The sequence below is a fragment of the Gopherus evgoodei genome, chromosome 10 (assembly GCF_007399415.2).
Source record: "Gopherus evgoodei ecotype Sinaloan lineage chromosome 10, rGopEvg1_v1.p, whole genome shotgun sequence".
Lineage (NCBI taxonomy): Eukaryota > Metazoa > Chordata > Testudines > Testudinidae > Gopherus > Gopherus evgoodei.
Genome location: NC_044331.1, coordinates 74,192,144 through 74,211,349, shown reverse-complemented (window position 1 = coordinate 74,211,349; position 19,206 = coordinate 74,192,144). Strand labels below are relative to the sequence as shown.

General features: G+C 47.3%; 1 protein-coding gene across 2 annotated transcripts in view; it reads right to left on the bottom strand.

Annotated features, from left to right (window-relative positions):
• Positions 1–4,119: 4,119 nt before the first annotated feature.
• ELFN1 (extracellular leucine rich repeat and fibronectin type III domain containing 1) overlaps positions 4,120–19,206 on the bottom strand; it is a 177,043-nt gene continuing 161,956 nt past the window's right edge. Inside the window, exons 3-4 of one of the 2 annotated variants that reach the window (XM_030579042.1) lie at positions 14,138–14,227; positions 4,120–7,909 (exon numbers count right to left, since the gene is read on the bottom strand). In XM_030579042.1, the coding sequence (XP_030434902.1) occupies positions 5,033–7,423 (2,391 nt within the window). In that variant the 5' untranslated portion in view covers positions 7,424–7,909; positions 14,138–14,227 and the 3' untranslated portion in view covers positions 4,120–5,032. The remainder of the gene's footprint in view (positions 7,910–14,137; positions 14,228–19,206) is intronic. The other variant, XM_030579041.1, reaches the window with a different exon arrangement.

The window sequence follows — 19,206 nt, the reverse complement described above, 5'->3', positions numbered from 1 at the left end:
AGACTGTGCCAAGGCCTGCTATACCTGGAGTGCCATGGCATAGGGCACCAGTGTGTGCTCACTGGCGCTGACATCTGACTGACATTGACTACACCCTGGCAGCTGCAGAGCCTTGGCTTCATAGCATTTCCTGCCTTGTAACTGCCTGGCTAGCTACAGCTCCTTGACTTGGGTTGTGGCATGAAGACAGCACATGCCCTTAGGCAGTGCTGTCTTCCTTGCCACGTACTCACAGCTCATCTTGAGCTCTTAGGGCCAACTGAGTCTGTTATAAACTCCCCCGTGACTGAATGCCCCAAATCCATGCACCTCAGGAGATGCTGCAAGCAGGCCAAGGGTGCCCTGCCCTCAATCAGTGTCTCTCTTGTTGATGCATCTCTCTGCAGTCCCAGTTCTCCAGGAGGCCCTCAGTAGATGTGAAAAAGGAGGGAACTTGGGTGACAAACTCACTTAGTCGTTAGTACTAAAGCAAGTGATGATATTTACTTCCATGGGGAAAGGGGTTGGAGCCAGGGATGGGATTCAGGGGGTGGGTGCTTTTCCCTGCCCTACCCCCAGGGCTCACCTCTATGACAGGTGAATAAGATGCACTGGGGCTTTGAGGAGCTGATGAAACCTGCTTTTATTTATGCTGAGTGAATATATTCCTGGGAAAATGGTCTGTCTTTTATAATGAAACCCCGGTAATGGCTTGTTGTCTACACAAATAACCAAGGGGAATGAACTCGTGCACTTCTCAGCCTGCTCCGTGTCTCCCTCGCTCAGCTCACTTCTGAACAAACATAACCTTTTGCAAGAACGTGTGTCAAAATAACTCTGAAATATTGAAATAAGACAATAGGACACAGCCTGTTCCTGGGCCCTAGTGCCTGCCAGGTTGGGCTAAGTGTCCTCCTCAAAGGTGACTCAACAATGACAGCCAGACACATGTTGTGAATAGAACACAGTGGGCTTTGCTTTGGATGCAATATGCAGGCTTTTTCAAATCACTCTGTCGCATAGCTGCAGGGCAGTGACTGTGTCAGCAAATGTGATGGCCATTGTAGGCTTAGGCATGGTCTACACTTAAAATTTAGGTTGACTTAGCTACTCCGGTCAGCAGTGTGAAATAGCCATCCACCACGCAACCAAGGTAGCTTTGCTGACCTAATCACAAGTGTAGGCACAGCTAGAGCAAAGGAAGAATGCTTTGGTCAACCTAACTACTGCCATTTGGGGAGGTGGTGGTCCTAAACTGATGAAAAAAAAGTCTTCCATCAGTGTGGGCTGTGTCCACACTATGGGGTGGTGCCAGCACAGCTACAGTGCCGTTAACTATGTTGCTATGGGCCCTGTAGTGTAGATGTACTCTCAGAAAGAGCTCACAACACAACCACCATCTGTAGAAGCTGTTGTAGTAACAGAGGGCACATTGGACAGAATTCCAGTGTTACTACCTCAGGGATGCCCAAGAGATGACAAGCTTGAGTTAATGTCTCATTTGAAGCACGGTGCCTCCATGAAGTACAATCTTATTCTCCACTGAAATGTCAGTGTCAGGTGTGAGCCCAGTGCTTGGTGTGGGACTTGCACTCACAAGAGGAGCAGGGAGAGAGAGAGAGAGTACTAGCCATGTTTTGTATCATGCATGTTGCATTCCGTCCCCCATGCTTGTCACCATGAAAGATCCTGAGATTATCCACTCCTCTTCTCCTATAAAGGGCAGAACTCATTCCCTGTAAGTTATAGTGGGTCTGAATTTACACTCAGAGGCTGCTCTTTCCCCTTCCAGCTCAGCCCCTTCCTCACAACAGGGACTTCTCCATCGGCCCTGCACGTGGGCTTAAGGCTCAGCAGTGGTGCCTGTCAGAGTGTCCCAAGGTCCAAGCTAAAGGTGGTGAGGTCTATCTCTTGGAGGTTTTCTTGGGGCTGAAGAGATGTTGTTAATGTAGGTCTTGGCTTATTGGATACACTCAGGTGTTAGATACTGGCCCTGTAGCAGGTGTGCAGAGAAGCCCTGATACAGTCACTTGGGCCCTTAGCACCTGTTCTATGTTAGAGCAATGGCTGGTTGAGACACAGACTATCCCCTGTAAAGAGCCACTGGTGCTTTAATTTCCACCTGGACATTGTCTCAGTACTAGTTTGTCCTGCTGCAACTCGTTCCCGTTGAGCTTCTCAAAGGGTATTACACCCATTTATGGAATGAGCCTCAAAACATGCCCCACATCAACCAAGTAGGGAATAGTGCAGCCTCATTTTAGAGCTAGGGAAACTGAGGCTCAGAGCTGTTATTCAGGCCCAAATTTTCAAAATTGACTGCTGCTTTGGAGTGACTCAATATTTGTGAGCTCAACCAGAGACACCAAGAGCCTGACTTCTCAGAGCAGCTATGAATCTACGGCTCCCGCTCAGCAATTCAAAAATGGGCCCCAAGGTGCCGCAGGGCAGACAGTGAAAAAAGAGTGGCCACATCTACACTGCAGGGTATGTCTACCCTGCAGCTGGGAGCGAGCCGTCCAGCCCGTGCAGCTGGACGTGTACCAGGGAGGCTCATGCTAGTGCACTAATAATAGCTGCATGGACGGTGCAGCCCTAACAGATGCTCAAGCGAGCCACTCTAGCTCAAGCCCACCCTAAGCCTGGGTCTGAGCTTGGTAGCTAGCCCAAGCCTCTTCCAGTGCCACAGCATCCACGTAGCTAGTCTCAGCATGCTAGCTTAGCCCCACTATCATGCGTCTGTCTAGCCGGCCCGGGAGGCTCCAGTCCCAGCTGCAGAGTAGACACAGTCTAAGTCACTCCCCCAAGGTCAGCATCTGAGCTGGGCGTAGATGCCTGGTGTCCTGCCTCCGTGCTCTGTACTAGACCACATGGTATCACCTTGCTAATGCCACTGATGTCACTAATGCTGATGCTGCCAAAGTCAGCTGCTCTTCAGAGTGTGATAGTGACCTTCCAAAGCCATGCGAGAGACTCAGTGGTGCCCAGGTCTCTTCCTCTGCCGCCCCAGAGACACCATAGAGGTGCTCTCCTCGCCGATCTTGCCTGGGACGCTGCCCTTTGTGTGGCACAGAGCTCTGGACACGAGAGGGCTGTTTATTGCCCTCAAACAGCCAGGGCTGCCTCATGGGCATGGGCAGGGCTGGGACGTACCATTTATTTCCCTTCCCATTCATGTCCGTCCAATTTAGCTACCCTAGCCAAGACTGAGACGCCAATACCCATGGGAGCTACACCATGCAGCTGGAATGGCAAAAAATGTAAGAGGCAGAGCTGAGGTTTAAGGGGTGCACGGGTCTGAGGGCCTGAAGTCGCTTTCACTTGGCACAGGAACAGGCTCTGAATGTTTAGCACCTTTTCATTCATACTGGGGGAAAACCCGCCACCTGACTGCATCTCTCTTGGAGGAAGAGATGGGGAGACCATTCACTTCCACCCCCAGAAGCACAGATGACTACACTACAGAGTAAGGGGGTGAGGCAGGCTGACTCATTCACAATAATCACTACCATCCACTAGCTATGCAGTACACTCTTGCTGGGAAATAGCAGATAAGTCATTCCTGCCGCTGCCGCCTCCTATGCTGTAGACATGCAGGAGGAGTATTTCACCGTCACCCAGGGCAGGATCATTCCAACAGAACTCGCAGGCTGCAGGAGGACCAGTAGCAGGGGACAGGGCCCATATCTCTGGGACGGGCCAGTAGCTAGCAGTGCTAAAACATGCTCTGGGTCCATCAAGCTATTGTCTGGATGCAGGAATCACTGGGTGAGACCCTCTGGCCTGTGTAGTATGCAGGAGGTCGGAGTAGATGGTGTCATAGTTCCTCCTGGTTTTAAAAAATCAGTCTATACTCTAGTACCAATGACTTACCCCTACCCTAACCTTCTGGCTACCACTGCCCCTTCCCACAGAGACGGGTTCCATTTGATGTTCAGAGTTTCCACTGCCTTCTAAATATATCCAGCTAAAGAGAGAGAAAGCGAGAGAGAGACTGGTGTGTTTATTTGGCAATCAAATGGTGACTAGTCGTTTGCACCAAATGGGCAGAGAGAGCTCCCTCCACTCCCGTCCCCTTTCCAGCTCCTAGAGGAGGTAGGCTCCCATCACTTGAATGGAATAATGAGAGGGACGCTGGTTTTCTATTAGAATGTGCCTTTTTTCGTAGTGCACTTGGAATCAATCAGAACTTGAGACACAGACATTCACCGGAGGAAAAAAACAAAATAAACAAAAAACCAACGCCTACCCTCCAAACTCCCACACCAGCATCAACCCCCGCCCAACAAACAAACAAACAAAAACACCCTCCAAATCAAATCCAACCTCTTTGTCTAAAATCCATGATTAAAACCTGGTGCAAACAGGTGAATATATATATATATATATATTTAGTAGATGTAATATTTTTTCTCTCTCTTTCTTGTTATACAGCAAACATTGCAAATATAGAAATTTTCTCTGTACAGTAGGACAACTTCGGTTTACAATGCAACATGTGGTAAAACCTCCCAGTGAATAAACACATGAACGAGCCTTCGACTGGATGAAAGTCTAAGCTGGAAGACTCCATTTGCAAAAAGCCCAAAGGAACTTTCTCCTTCTGGTCTCTTTTTGGTTTTTGTTTTGTTTTGTTTTGTTTGGAAGGGAAGGAGAAAGAAGAAGACAAACTGTACACAAAGGATCCACAAAATCACGGAATAGGGAATCATGCGATGCAACATTGGAATACTCCAGACCTGAAATCTCTGTCCAACCTCCACTCCTTTTTATATATTTTTTCTTTTCTTTTTTTTTTATAAAACAAACAAAACAAAACTTTTTTTTCACTCCACAGGTTTGTTTTTTTTAAGTCCCTTTGTGTTCAGATTTGGTGCGTATCTCATAAACATGAGATCTTTGTAATGTCTCTCTCTCTCATATATTATATAGACTAATTATAGATTTTTCTCATAATTTATGGTTTGTTTGTTTGAAAGACAGTCTGGATAAAAATAGCTGCTGTGGGTTTCTTTTGGTCCAGTTATTGTTAAGTCACGAGCTGCGTGAGGACTCAGGACTTGTGCTGGGCAGACACACCTTTCCAGTAGTCTAGGATGTCGTGAAGATCCTCGTCTTTGGCAAACTGGACCTTTTTGCGCAGGGCATGGCCGGCCGCCATATATTCATCCTCGTCTTTGTGTCGCTTCCGGTTGAGTTTGAAGCGCTCCCAGATGCTGTGTGATGGTTTGCATGTGTACTCTGGGCTGGAGCTGTAGCTCAGGTTGTGATACTGGGGAGAGAGCTGTGAATAGGTCAGGTCTCTGGGGCGGGGTCTGGTCAAAGGTTCCAGAATGGAGGGCTTACGCCCACCCAAGCTGTCAAGCTGCTCCCCCTGATGTGAGCCCGGGTAAGAGTGCCGATGTTCGCTGTACTGTCGGATCTTCTCGGCCTCTGCTCGCAGAATGGCCGCCGCTGGTGTCACAGTGAGGATGGTGTCTGTGGTCGGGGATGTCTTCTCAATGTACTTGGCTTCTGACTTGTGGCCGGAGCCCTCAGAGCGGAAGGATCTGGGGCTCCGTATGGAGCCGCTGGAGGAAGTGCTGGAGCGTTTGGGAGGTGCCTCCATGCTGTGATGTCTCTGCAGCGGGTGGCTGTAACTTTCCTTGTACACAGGGGACAGGAAGCCATGTTTGCCAGAGATCTGTTCTGATAAGAGCACCAGCTGAGGCTCAGCGGTGGAAATAGCCCCTGATTTCACCCCCTGGAAGGAGGTGGACTCTGATTTCAAGGCATCAATGCAGTTGTTGATAATCTGGTTGACCTTGTCCACCTCCTTGGTGATGGTGGAGATCTCAGCCACGGAGCTCTGGCTGTCAGGCGGCATGGATAGCTCACACTCTTGCCTCTCAGGCTGCTCCCCTGTCCGCACTTCCATGTAGTTCCCCTTGGTGGCCTTGGGGGTCTCGCTGCTGTCTATCAACTTGTACTGCTCGACTTCCCCAGCAGAGGGCAAGTAGGGGATGCGGGTCACTGTCTCCCCACCCAGCATCTGCCCCTGGGACAGCTGAGTGATACTGGTTGTTTCCATCTCTGGCCCATACTTTAGCTCGATGATGGTCTTCTTCATGCTCCCAGCTGCCTTCTTGTGCTTCTCCTCCTGCTGACGCCTCTTACGGAGGCAATAGTATACCACCCCCAGAACAATGACCATGCCGAACAGACAGCCCAGGATTGTCATGATATAGTGGGTGGCAGTGGAGGGAGTGGGCACTGGGTCCTCTCTGCTCATTTTGTTTGGGGAGAGGGTGAGGCAAGTGTGGTTGTACCTTAAGATGTGGTGGAGGGAGACCACACAGTAGGTATAGTCTCTTTGTGCTACAAGGTTAGTCAGCTCAATGTCCTCCTTCTGTTTCTTCAGCTTGGTGACGACAGAAGAGAAGCCGTTCTCGTACTGCGCAAGGATGTACATCTTGCTGAACGGGTACGGGATCTGCACTGTCAGCGTGGCCGAGTTGTGGGTGAGATGCTTCACCCGGATGTTGGGACGCATCTCCGTCTCACCCATGGGCGTGTGGAGGGAGACCTGGGGCGTCGTGCCGTCCCCGGAGAAACACTCTTCCTCAGAGCATGGGCTTTCTGACGGAGCTGTGGTCACTTGGTACCTGGGTGGGATAAAGCGAGGTATCATGGTGTAGGAGCTGCCAGTGCAGAGAGTGGAGAGCATGCCCAGAGCATTGCGGTAACCGGTCCGGCCTTGGCCTAGCAAGAAGTAGCCAGTGTAGTCTGGCGGGGAGTCGCACTGCATGCGGTCATAAGTGCGCGTCATGTTGGTGAAGCCTTCCAGCCATTGCAGGAAGCCTAGGAGTTCACAGGAGCAATAGAAGGGGTTACTATAGAGTTCACAGACTGAGAGTTTGTTCAGGCCCCTAAAGGTGTTGCTGTCCAGTCTCTGGATCCTGTTCATGGACAGGTCAATGTTCACTATGTTGGGGCACTCCCAGAAGGCATTGGGGGTGACTGCCTCAATGAGGTTAGCCTGGAGGTAGAGGTACTCCAGCTTTCCTAGGCCCCGGAGGATTCCCTCGGTCAGGTTCCTCAGGCGGTTGTAGCCAAGCTGCAGCACCTGGAGGTTAAACTGTCCTGAGAAGGCACCATCCTCGATGTAGGAGATTTCGTTCTTCGTCAAGTTGAGGTATGTCAGGTTACCGAAGCGGCTGAGTGAGGAGTACTGCACGCTTTTGATCTTGTTGTCATTCAGTCGCAAATCCACAATGGTGCTGTTGATTTGCTGAGGGATGGACTCATAGGGGGGCTGGTTCTGGCTGCAGATAGCCAGCCAAACGAAGCCCTTGTCGCCCTCGATCAGCCAGCAGTCTGCCCGCACCCCGCCAGCGTGCAGCAGAGAGACAGCCGCCACGCACACGCACAGCGCTGACGTCACTGCCCACTGACGACCTGCCATCTGGAAGGGCAACGCGGAGAAGGAGTTTCCTTATCTGCTGGAAGCGGGGAGGGGTGCTGAGTTGGAAAGCAGGGAAGCGTTGGGTTAATGTTCCTTGGGCACCTTCGCTTTTCTCTCCCTTCTCCTCATGGTTTGGATCCAGTGGGAAGTGTCCAAAGGAAAAGGAGCACCTCGTTGTCCAAGCTGCCCAGTGACCACCCACAGGGTGCCACTACCACAGGCTTATAGGGGGCGATCCTATGTCATTGGCCCTTCTGGCATCTTGTCGGGCTTCCACTGAAGTCAGGCGGGTCTGGGTAGGTACTTGGAAGGGGACTCCCTCTGGTTTAGAGACACGCTTTTCTTTCACTTTCTACAGTGCCTCTCCTTGTTTTCTTTTTGCTGCCCATCTCCAGGTTGGCACCAGGCTTCTTCTCCATCTGCCTCTCCGTGCATCTGTCCGTCCGTCCGTCCCTCTCAGCGCCCTTGTCTGGTCAATGGGCTCACCTGCAAAAAAACCAAACAAAACCAAAAAACACAAAAGCGAGACAAAATAATGTTTAAGGGAATTTGTCACACTGCAGCAGCTTCTGGGGCAGCGATGGGGCTGGCTTTCCAAGCCCTGCTTTTCCATTAGCACTAGGCGCCGGGTTTTTTAACATGGCTTCCATTATTTATTTCTTTGCGGGGGGAGGTACACATAATTGAGCCTGCAGTTAATTTTGGGCACAGATGCTGGAATTTAGATGTCTAATGATGTGACATCTGTATGCAAAAAGCTGGTAGTTAGCCATCTACGTCCTGGCATTTGTGACCTCAGTTATGGCAGCATTTCACCCACTAATTGGATGCAGGTTGAGGCTTCTTTCAAATTCTGCCTCTCTCTAACTATGCCTGTATCTGCTTGGTACCTAGGATAAAACCGAGCACTGGAATTCTAAGCTGTTTCTAGGAACTTGGGTAGTAACTCCAGGATATGTTTGTTTCCAGGGAACATCCGAGCCCCACCACTATCTTGATCCTCACCACTCCCCATCACACTTGTCTTTGGGGGGTGACTTCCAACCCTCCTCCCCCTTTTGCTGTCTCCAGGATTTCCTCCCTTGGATGTTCAGTGTCAGGAGTGGAGGAAATTCCAGGTGGTCACTCGCCCAGTTTTTTAGTAGCCTAACACATATGCAAAGGGCAAAGAGAGACCCTTCCTCACCCACTATAGCTGTCTCTGCTATAAGACTCAGGAGAGTGGACAGGGAACCCTCTGGGGATCCCAGTGACATCACAGTGCTAAGGAAAACCTCAGAATTCCTTGTTAACGTTTGCTACAGAGTTCTTAGTAGGACTCCTCAGCATTTTCCATTGAAATGTTTTCTGGGTTTTTGAGTGAAGGAAAATGTTTGTAGAAAGTGTCTCTGCTTTCCTCGAAGAATGGTGTCTCATTGGAAAATGGAAATTTGGAGATTTATTCAGTTTCTGACAGATTTTGGCCAAAAACATTTAGGTTTTAGCTTTTGAACAAAAAGTTGAAATTTCCAGTGGGAAAAAATCCCATTTTGAAACCAGCTCTACCCCTGAAGGACTCACTAGCTAGTGTGTTGTGCCTTATGGGTCACTAACCGCCTCTGAGCTTACTGCTCTTGAAGGAGAAAGAGGCTTTCCCTTTACTGCTGACCTTTGGGTGAGAAAGCTGCTTCCTGGCTCACCTAGCTGGCCCTTGAGATTTGGTGGGGCCAAAGCCATGTCTGGAAATCTTCCATCCCAGGAAACAGTAGGAGGAAGAACAGAATCTACCAGGACCTGGTGAAGCCATCATTGGTAAGTAGTGGGGTGTCCTGGGCCTTAATGTGGGTGGTAGTTTGTGAATTTATCTCCTGTGAATCTTCTTCTGTCACATTTGCAAAATTTACCAAATCTGGAACCCGGGGCTCAGGTAGGGTGGGCCTGGGGCTCAGAGTGCGATCAAGGGTTGCTGTGAATATTTGCCAGCTAGAACACTAGTACTCACGCTGCTGTCTGGGAAACCCCACCCCCCCGGCCCATGAAGCACTTCCTGAAACTCCACACAGTGAAATATCTTGAGAACCACACGGGAGGGAAGGGGGTCCAGAAGAGAGTCTCTCTCTTTCACCAAGGGCTCTGCAGAACACATAGGTGGTTGCCCCTAGGAACAGACATGCTCCCCGGATTTCATATGCTCACTATTATACTCGCACCAAAGCTAGTCTACAGCCTAGGCTTGGCTAGGTCCTCTGCTCCTGGGTGTTAGGAAATGACAACTGGGTCATTTGAAAGCAGCCAACAAACTGGTTCATAACTCACAAGTGGACAAGAAACCAGCAAGTTGCCTGGCTTTCAGACCCAAATCCGATCCATGCAGGTAGAACCTGGTTGCATGGGAGAGCAAGAAGTTGCCTTCTTCCCAGGGTAGCTGCATGCTGCGTGGGCCTGTCCTTTCCCAGATATTAGGAAATAACAGATTGAAAAATTAAGCTGCTATTACTCCCTAGGACTTGTCTGGCAGTGGAGCTGTCACTCATTAACGTGCACTTCTAACTAATCCAGTCTGTTTTCCCTCCTCCCACCCAGCACTGGGGTAGCTATATGACTCTGTGCGGGTGGGGCAGGTCGATGAGTTGTATGAAACATGGCAACTGTGGGAATTTCGGGCCAGATTCTGCCTCCTCCCGTTGAGCAGGACCTGATGCTGAAAGCAGTCCCGCTGAAATCTGGCCCTTATTTTCCATCTCAGATTCACAGAATATGAAACAGAATGTTTTTTCAAAGCTGAAGACCCTGTTAACCAGTCACACTTTATAGCCTGGTAAACAGGCCAGTAATAATGAGCAGTGAAACAGTTTTTGTCCTTACTGAATAGCGAACAATGAATATTCCAAAATGGAACGGTTTGTTTTACGTTACATGAATAACAAAATCTGCTCAAACTTCAGCTGTTTGTGACAGGAGAATATCCAGCCACAAGTCCCCCCAGCTGGAGAGATGTTGATAATGTCTTTGGAGAAAGCCAAAAGCTACTGACCATCTTGTCCCATATGTAGGCCAGGTCTATCCAAGAAACTTTTGTCCATCTAGTAATGTTAGGGGCGGTTTTTGTGACATTTCTATACCAGTGAAAGCCCTAGAGCGGGCGCAGTTAAACTAGCAAAAAAGGTGCTTTTTCTGGTAAAGCTTATTTTGTTTGGTGCATGGTGGTATAATCTGCACTGGGAGAGTTTGCCAGCATAACTATGCCAGCAACCGTCTTCTAGTGTAGATTAGGCCTTGGATGCAGCACGGAATGGAAATGGAATTCTGCCCTCGGGTGTTTCAGTGATTAGCCTCAAACACCTTACATCCTCCCTTCGCTAATGGAAGGAGCCAGAGGTTAATGACTACAGCACAGGTCTGGGAGTCACGTAGATGATAGTCTCAGATATGCCACTGTATCCCTTGTGGGCTTGGCCAAGTCAATTAACCTTTCCATGCCTCAATTTTTTCTTCAGTAAAATGAGGACAATGAAACTACTTCCCTGGTTCACACGGTGGTGGGAGGCTGAAGTAAAGAGCTTGGAGCCCTTGATGAGAAAATGGGGAGCTCTCATCTGGAGCTCATGTTGTAAACACACGCCACTGAACGTAATCTCTGTTCACATGTTATGTGGGCTCTGGGCTTCCTCTCTGAGTCCATCTCCTACCCTGTAAGCCCTGCACCGCCCCTTTGCATCCTCTCCTGATACAAAGCAGACTCGGAAGAGAAGCTCACAGCTTGTTCCCAGTTGGGGTTGGAAGCCATGACTGATGTTCTTTACGTTGTATATGACACCTTTCACCCAAAAGCTCTTAATGTGCTTCACAAGCCAGTTGGCTGACTAGGCTTAGATTTTTGCTTACTCATGTGGTTAGATTTCTGCTGGCCTAAGAGCCTTCTCTGCTCCATTTATGGACGGCTGCCAGCCACAACTGCAGCTCCTTGCTTTCCCATGTCTAGAGATCGCTCACTTGTTCCCTGGGGAAAAGCCACCCCGAGAACGGTGTGAGAAGTGCACCCCCCCCAGCCATGCCACACTCCAAAGGGGTGGTGTGGTGGGTGCTCTCTCCCCATCCCCACCCCTGTGTGCTGGGACCTCCCTGAGACCCAATACCTCCTGGAGCTCCTGCTGCCTTGGTGCAGCACAATACTGCCCCCACACAGGCCTGTGCATTAAAGGCACAACCTGACCATATACACTGAGAATATCCCTTCACTCCCCACTGTTTGCCCATGACACAGCAGCACCACACAGGACATCAGGGCAGGGAATGAAGAGTCCTGGCTAGTTCCTTCTTTCTCTTTGGTGGGCAGAGTCTCTGCCTCCTCTATCTTCAAGCTCCCACTTCAGCCTAAACCAGCGCTTCTGAGCGGAACCCTCAAACTCTGGGGATGTCTGAGCCTGGATCTATCCCCCAGAGTGGCTCTGAACCCAGCCCTTGAATCTTGGAGAGGTTCAGCTCTGGATCTCCATGTTGGCTTATCTCTCAGCCCTGGGGCATGTGGCCCATGGAGCTGTACTTTGGCTATAGTAGCAGGAGCTTCCAGGGAAGGAGAAAGTGGAGACAAGACCACAGCGAGGATAACACAGCTGACCTCAAGGTGCCTTCTCATGCAGCCTGCCCTCCTAACCAGGGTGCAGAAGGCTGACTGTAAGTGACTCGAACAGGTTCAGTAATGCTCATGCTGGGTGTTTGCTTTTGCTGCCTGTGTGCTACCTCTCAGTTGAGTTCTCTCCAACAACAGAAACGGAAAAAGGCATTCTATCAGCGGCAGAGTTTAATTCCCGCTCATTAAAGCAAGCAATTTGCTGGTTTATTTGCTTTGCAAAGTATGAATAAAATGACAGCATTAAGGAGATGTAACACAGGAAAGAAGGGCTAATCTCCCTTTTTATTAGATTGCCGGGACATGACTAGGGAGCTGAGACACAGGCTTTGCTGTTTTGCACCAAGAAGATAATTGCTCATCTTGCTGGCACTTGGGAGCGTCCTTCCTGACACTGTCTTTGGGGTGGGATCCAATGTCAGGCGAGGGACAGAGCATCTTGCACTAGAAAGGAAGCAGTTAAAGGAGACCTGCAAAGGGTTACTCATTTTGTTTTATTATAATGGATAAAGAAGGTGTATAAGTGTTCAGTTTCTGCTCTGCCCTGGGCTGTTCTTCCCACAAGAAGCATTTCCTTCCGTTTGCTCTTCCTTTAGAAATAGTGGGCTGGATTCTCAGCTGACGTAAAATGGCGTAAAATAGCTCATAGTCTAGGCGGCCCCACCAACTTCCACCAACTAGTAATCAGTTCTGTTATATTCCACCTGCCGTCTTTTGCTGGAGATCTCCTTGGAGGCCTGGGGAAGTAAGCCCTCCACTGAAAGGGTACGGGGTGTTGAATCTCACTCTGTGATCTTTGCTCCTTGCTGTTTGAGTTGGTGTTGAGAAAAAAAACAACAAAATCTCCACAGGTTTAACCAGCCTGACTAATATGTCCCTCCTCCCTGACCCTGGCCGACTCCTCTTTCACTCTCTTGGTACTTGTGAGATCACAATTCTACCACTTTTGCAATCATCCATAGAGTCTTCCAGGAAAAACAGAGGAGAAAAAACTTGCATTTCTAATGTAAAAAACAACCAGAAAAATAAAATATTTTCATAAAGAAACAAAAAAAAAAGGAAGAAAGACACTGTCTCCCTAGGGTTGGGATAACAATACCCACTGATTTGACATGATTCATTTAATCTACACCAGAGATGTCTTGCCCTTTGGTTTAATATGGCTTCATTCTGTCAGGTGTACGTTGTCAGTGACACCTTGGCTATCTACTAACTGGTGGTCAGCCAATGGAGCACACGTCATACAGTCCCCCAGCTTGCAGATGGACTCTGTGAACAAGTCCTGTACATTACCACAGCCAAAAGTCTAACCCGGAGACACCAGCTGTTAAGCTCCTTAGCGAAAACAGCTGAAGCCCTGCTAAGCTTGTCTCAGGAGGACTTTACTCAGTGCAGGTAACAAAGCATGGATACTGCTGTATTTCTATTTATGAGGGAATATGTTTAATTTCGGTGCTTGAGAAAATGGAATGCTAAAGCCAGGAAACAAGCTCGGTACATTTCCCTCACACCCTTCTGCTGATGCACCTCACTCCTGACCTGTGATACACCCTGGATCCACACACAGCTTTGCTGCTCCTCAGTCCTGATCTGCAACACCCTTATTATTCTGTGCCTGGGCCTTTACACATCCCTGTCAATGGCACCTCCTACAACCAGGGACTGCTGTGGTTTGTGGTTACAAGTAGGGACTGGGTGGAGAGCATCAAACTCATCATTTCTGATATCCTAGAGCTCCAGAACCAGAGTTCTTGAGACTGAAGGGGCATCACCTAGGCTCTAGAAACAAGTGTCAGGGTGGTTTGATTTTGTTTCCATCTCCTGACTTATGGCATCAGTAAATTAGACCTGAGTAGCAGCTGCAAGGAGAGCCATCACTGAAATAAACAAAGCAGCTGAGAGGGGAGTGGCGGGGAGAGGGATCTGGGCCGCAGATCTAATAACACGCAGTCTTTGGCACTTGTTTCTTAATTGAATTATTCTACTGAATGAGTTATTTCAAGCTGTGGATTAGATTTACTGACTAGGGGCAAAGAGCCAGATTAGCGCGCTCCCTCTCTCTCTTTGGCATATCCTTTCTTCCATACCTCTGTTTGCCTCCCTACCTTCTGACTCCATCTGGCCATATGTCAGCTTCTCTTAGATCCTCTTTCACAGTCGCACAGGTCAGGTTATCAATAAATGAAGGAGCCGCACTAAAAAGAGAGCAATAGCGACGCGGCAGTGATACATTACAAATGATAAATGTTTAATCATGCAAAGAGGTGGAGAGGGAAAATTTGGCTAACGGGGACCAAATGTTAAAATGAACCCAAGCTATTCATTATGTGTAAAATAATACGAGGAGACAGCTCTAAGATGGCAGAGAAAACATTTATTAATGATGAAGTTTCTCCTAAATGGCTTAATGTCCATTCCGTATATGTCAGGTGCAGAAAGAGTGCTCCCAAGCAGGGTTTCCTCTAATTCATATTCCCAGCATCAGTTGACACTCCTCCTGCCTGGTGATATCGGTTAGCATTGCCACTCCATCGAATAATAAAGGTGCCCAAGCCAATCAAATCCAGGTTCCTCTTCCGTACAAAGGCAGCATTTGGATTCCTTGCTAAGAGCTCAATACGGCACAGCTTTGGTTTGCATCATTGTACTAGTAGAATTTTATGTTTGTATTTTGTATAATTTAGTATGAAGGATAAAGAACAACAGGATAATAATGTAGTTTGTATTAAATGTATTGATCTATGATTTGCCCATATCCTGCCAGCCACTCTTTTTGAGCAGCAGAAAGGAATGGCCTAACAGCCATTGGTAGAGATGCATCAGCCAGCATTTCTCTGTGTCTGGATGGATTTCAAGGCAGTAACAGACCTTTGAGGGTCACTACTTTGTTGTAGGTTTAGCATTTTAAAATAAATAAAAGAATGCCGTGATTGTTTTTCTTTTGCATTTCAACTTGATGTTCCGGTTCAAAATGTTCTGTGTAAATTAATTCTGTTTTGTGTGTGAATGAGAAATGGATGTTAAGAGATAAGTGTGAAGGCCATCACTGAACCAGATATTCTAGGGAGAAACCGGAGACAGATGCAAGGGCGCCAGGAGGTTGCAACACGCTCCTGTTGAAATGTCAGAGGAGGGCAGATTGATGACTCTAAAGATGAGACAGGCACCTACCAATGGGGACAAGATAGCTGTGATCAAAACCAGTATGAGGTAACTCCCTGAGAGACTTGATGAAAGAACAAGAGAAAGGATGAGAAGCACAATTTAAGAAAATGAGCACTCATCGAACAACAATTCATTACAGCATGATGGTAAAAAACTCATTGGTCCCAGTGAAGGAAAATCACAATATAAACGGGGTGCTGTGCCATGAAACTTTGGGTTCGTCCTGCCAAGACGTCCCCGGAGCATCGTGTCATGACCGAGAGAACCCAGTTCCTACCTACCCATGATCAACCTAGCTGGCCACTAGATTGATCCGGACTCTGGACTGGTAACTACACCTCTACCCCGATATAACATGAATTCTGATATAATGCAGTAAAGCAGCACTTCGGGGGGCGAGGCTGTGCACTCCGGTGGAACAAAGAAAGTTTGATATAACACGGTTTCACCTATAACACAGTAAGATTTTTTGGCTCCCGAGGACAGCGTTATATCGGGGTAGAGGTGTATAACATCGAGTGTGTGTGTGTGTGTGTGTGAATGCATACGCTAATTGTTGTATCTTCAATAAACACGGCGTATTGCCTTTTCCCCTGAAAAAGATCCCATGTGCTTCTTATAAGCATAACCTCATGGCCTACCATCTATACTTGATCCCCAGGGCTTTTGGGCCAGGGCTTGCCAGGGCTGAGGCCCGGCACCTCAAAGCTTGGCAGTTCATAGCCCCGGCACCTCTGAGTTTGCCGTATCGGTTATGAAAGTAAAAAGATTGCTTGAGCACCTCTTTCATTACAAATTAAGTACTGTTGATCCCCAAATGCTTCACAGAGTCAGATAATAGCATTCCCCAGTCAATTTCACTCTCTCTCCCTGCTATTATTTATTAAAGAGGTAGAGGCAAGGGAGGAAAGATATGTTTTCAGCTGAGGTTTGAAGGGAGATGAAGAGGCAATGAAGCAGAGAGATGCAGGGAGGCTGATGCACGAGAGAAGGCTTTTAGTGAGACTGTGGGGAGGAGCACAGAAGAGGTAGGGGCTAGAGAGGTGGAGGCAGCAGGGAGGTGGAACAGAGACAGGCCAGTTCTGTTGCCCTTGGTCCGTATGCAGAAGTGCCATGGACACAAGCAGGTGCTCTCTATATAGACTGAGGGCAATATATGGCCCAGTGGGTTATTTCGATGCATTGGAAGTTCAGAAGAGCTGGCATTTTGGACTGTCATTGACACATGTGAAATGAGTGCCGAGCGGAGGTCAAACGCTTCCAGTCTGATTTGGAATGGTGGCCATGACTCCACTCTGGGCAGGTGGTGGAGAATCAGGCCTAGTGAATGCCAGTTTGTGGAGCTCAAAACGTGTCCCTTTCCACAATGGAGGGTACAGTCCACAGAAGTTTCCATAAAATCAAAATTTTCAGCAAAAATTTTTTGATTTTGCTGAAGTGTTTCTGAACTAAATATTTCATTTTGGGTCAGCGCAATATTAAACTGCATCTGCCTAATGTGCTGCAATGCCTTATGGGAGTTGAAGTTCAGATGCTTCATGCCCCCATTCTCTCCTTGGCTAGACTACAACTCCCATGAGGCACCAAAACAAAATATTTCCATTTAGAAATGACTAGACATTTCTGCATGGGTATGTTTCATAACTTTTCCTTCCATGAAAAAATCAGTAGTTCAACTTTTCATTCCAAATCAGGATGAAAAAATGTCAAAATATTGCAGTTTCCCAGGCAATGGAAATGCCGATTTTCTCGGCTCACATCTGCAGTCATTGATGCTGCTGTATTCCTCCCCACATTGCTTAGCTTTCCAGGTCTAACAAGATTGCGGCCCTAGATAGTACAGCTGCAAATCACTGAGTAGAATAATATGCAGTGTTCCGATGTCTTCCTGGGTAACTGACCTTCTAAAACCAGCTGGTTACCTGTGCATTAAACCAACCTCCTGAAATATCACAGTGGGCAGAGTAAATGTCATATCGAGCTTAGGGTAGAGCAGCCAGCCCTTAAAGAAGCAACAAACATAAACATAAGAAGAAAAGAATTAGAGGAAGGTGCAAAGTTTTCAGCGGATGAGAAGAAGCCAAGAACTCTAATCAGGGAGATGGAGATATAACATTTACAGAAAGGAAAAACATCTTTCAATAGGGGAGAATTCCCCTAAAATTGACCAGACATGTCTTGTATTTAGAAATAATGTGCCTGATTTGCCACTTCATTACTCTAAAGTATTACTGAGGTTAAACAGACATAAAACTGGAGTAATGGAGTGGTGAACCGGCCCCAATATTTCCCCCAGAATAACACAATGATAAAGATTAAGGCAATTTACTTAAGGCTCCTCCAATGCCTCAGTACAATGGAGCGAGCTAAGAGGTAAACAAGGGAACAAATGCCCTATTGTTCTTTCATGGTGAAAGAAGCTAAACTGTCCCTTTTCTCTGTGCTGTCGTCTTCGCTCAAACCTTTGCTGTTACTTAATAGTGTTTTTACTGCTTGAATTTTTAAATCTATTCTTTTGTAAAAGGCCCATATGAATCATTCACACTCCTGACAGTAAAGTCTGCTTTTGTTCAGAAGAAAAGCTCTGTGTGAGCTACAAAAGCTTGTCTCACTCACCAACAGAAGTTGGTCCAATAAAGGATATTACCTCCCCCACCTTGTCTCTTTGGTCAGAAATGATTTTGGCAATGGAGCTAAAATATTAAGAGCTAGTCAACTTTTAAAAAAAAAATTTAAAGCAGATTTCAGTCCTATATCTGCCCCTGAGTTGTCCTGCAAATGTGTGTGACTTTTATAATCACATTTTCCTAGTATTTTACAAAGTGATTCTCTCTCCTCTTTTTTGCTGAGTGAAAGATCCATAGGATATGGGGAAACTGTCTGACACAGGCTGTAATCCCACAACTGGATCCATAGGTGTGGATCCTTGTGCCTATACAGGGGAAACAGTGAAACTGATTATAGACGAAGTGTTAACAAATACACAAAGGAAGCAATCTGAAATATCTTAAATCTGCTAATCTCTTTCAGTTCTAGTATTATCAAGGGTTACCTGTAACAAAAGTGTCAGACCAAAGTCTGATTTCTAAGTTGATGGTGTCCTTTTAATGTTCTACTTTAAAAGAAAAAACAAAAACAAAAAAATCTTGCATCACAAACAGATATATAAATCCTGGACAGAATCTGATACCAAGGTCCAAACTCAGGCACAACTGGGGAAACGAAATTAATTCCTTAAAGGGATACAGTCATGATAAAAATAATACTTAAGAAACTTCTTTCCTGTGTTACTAATACCCGTGGAGCTTATTATAACTGAAAGAACTGCAGACAGCTAGTTTACTTGTCTTGCTCTTGCTGTCTTTTGTGTGTTTCATTCAGCTTGTGCTAGTCTAGTTCACTTTACTATAAGCTGAAGTTTCACTGTCTGGGTTTTGTTTGCTAGCACAATGCTATTCTGTTTTGTGTTGGACTAAAGCTGCAGAGGAAAATTTAAAAAAAAACAAACACTTTTTTTTGTCTTCTTTTCAAATCTTTCTGTTCTGTTTGCTAATCCAACCCACCATCATATTTAGCATTTTACAAAAACCTGCCTTTGGGGGCTGACCTAAATTGATAGTGAACCATTAGGTAGAGGAAGAGAAGAAAAAAAGAATTCCCTTGTGTTAAATATTTACTAGTCAAGTCCTGACTGAGTCTCCCCACCCTCTCCTTGGCAAAAGATATGATTGTGTATGTTAGGACAGAGTTGCAAATTATGGGGTAAGTCATGAGCCCCCATGTGTCCCCATATGAGGGAACAACAAAATATAAGGTTCACTTTTACTCCTTTACATAAGTTACCTGCATCCCAGGTTCCAGCATGGAGAAGAGCAGCCAACTGGTGGTGGGGGGTGGACGGGCAGGGGCAGGGAGGTGCCTTGACTCTACCCCCCACCTACCCCCCTATACAGGTACTTGCCAGCACATAAGGGGAAGTGAATGGTACTAGGGAGAGGGCTAGTTCAGC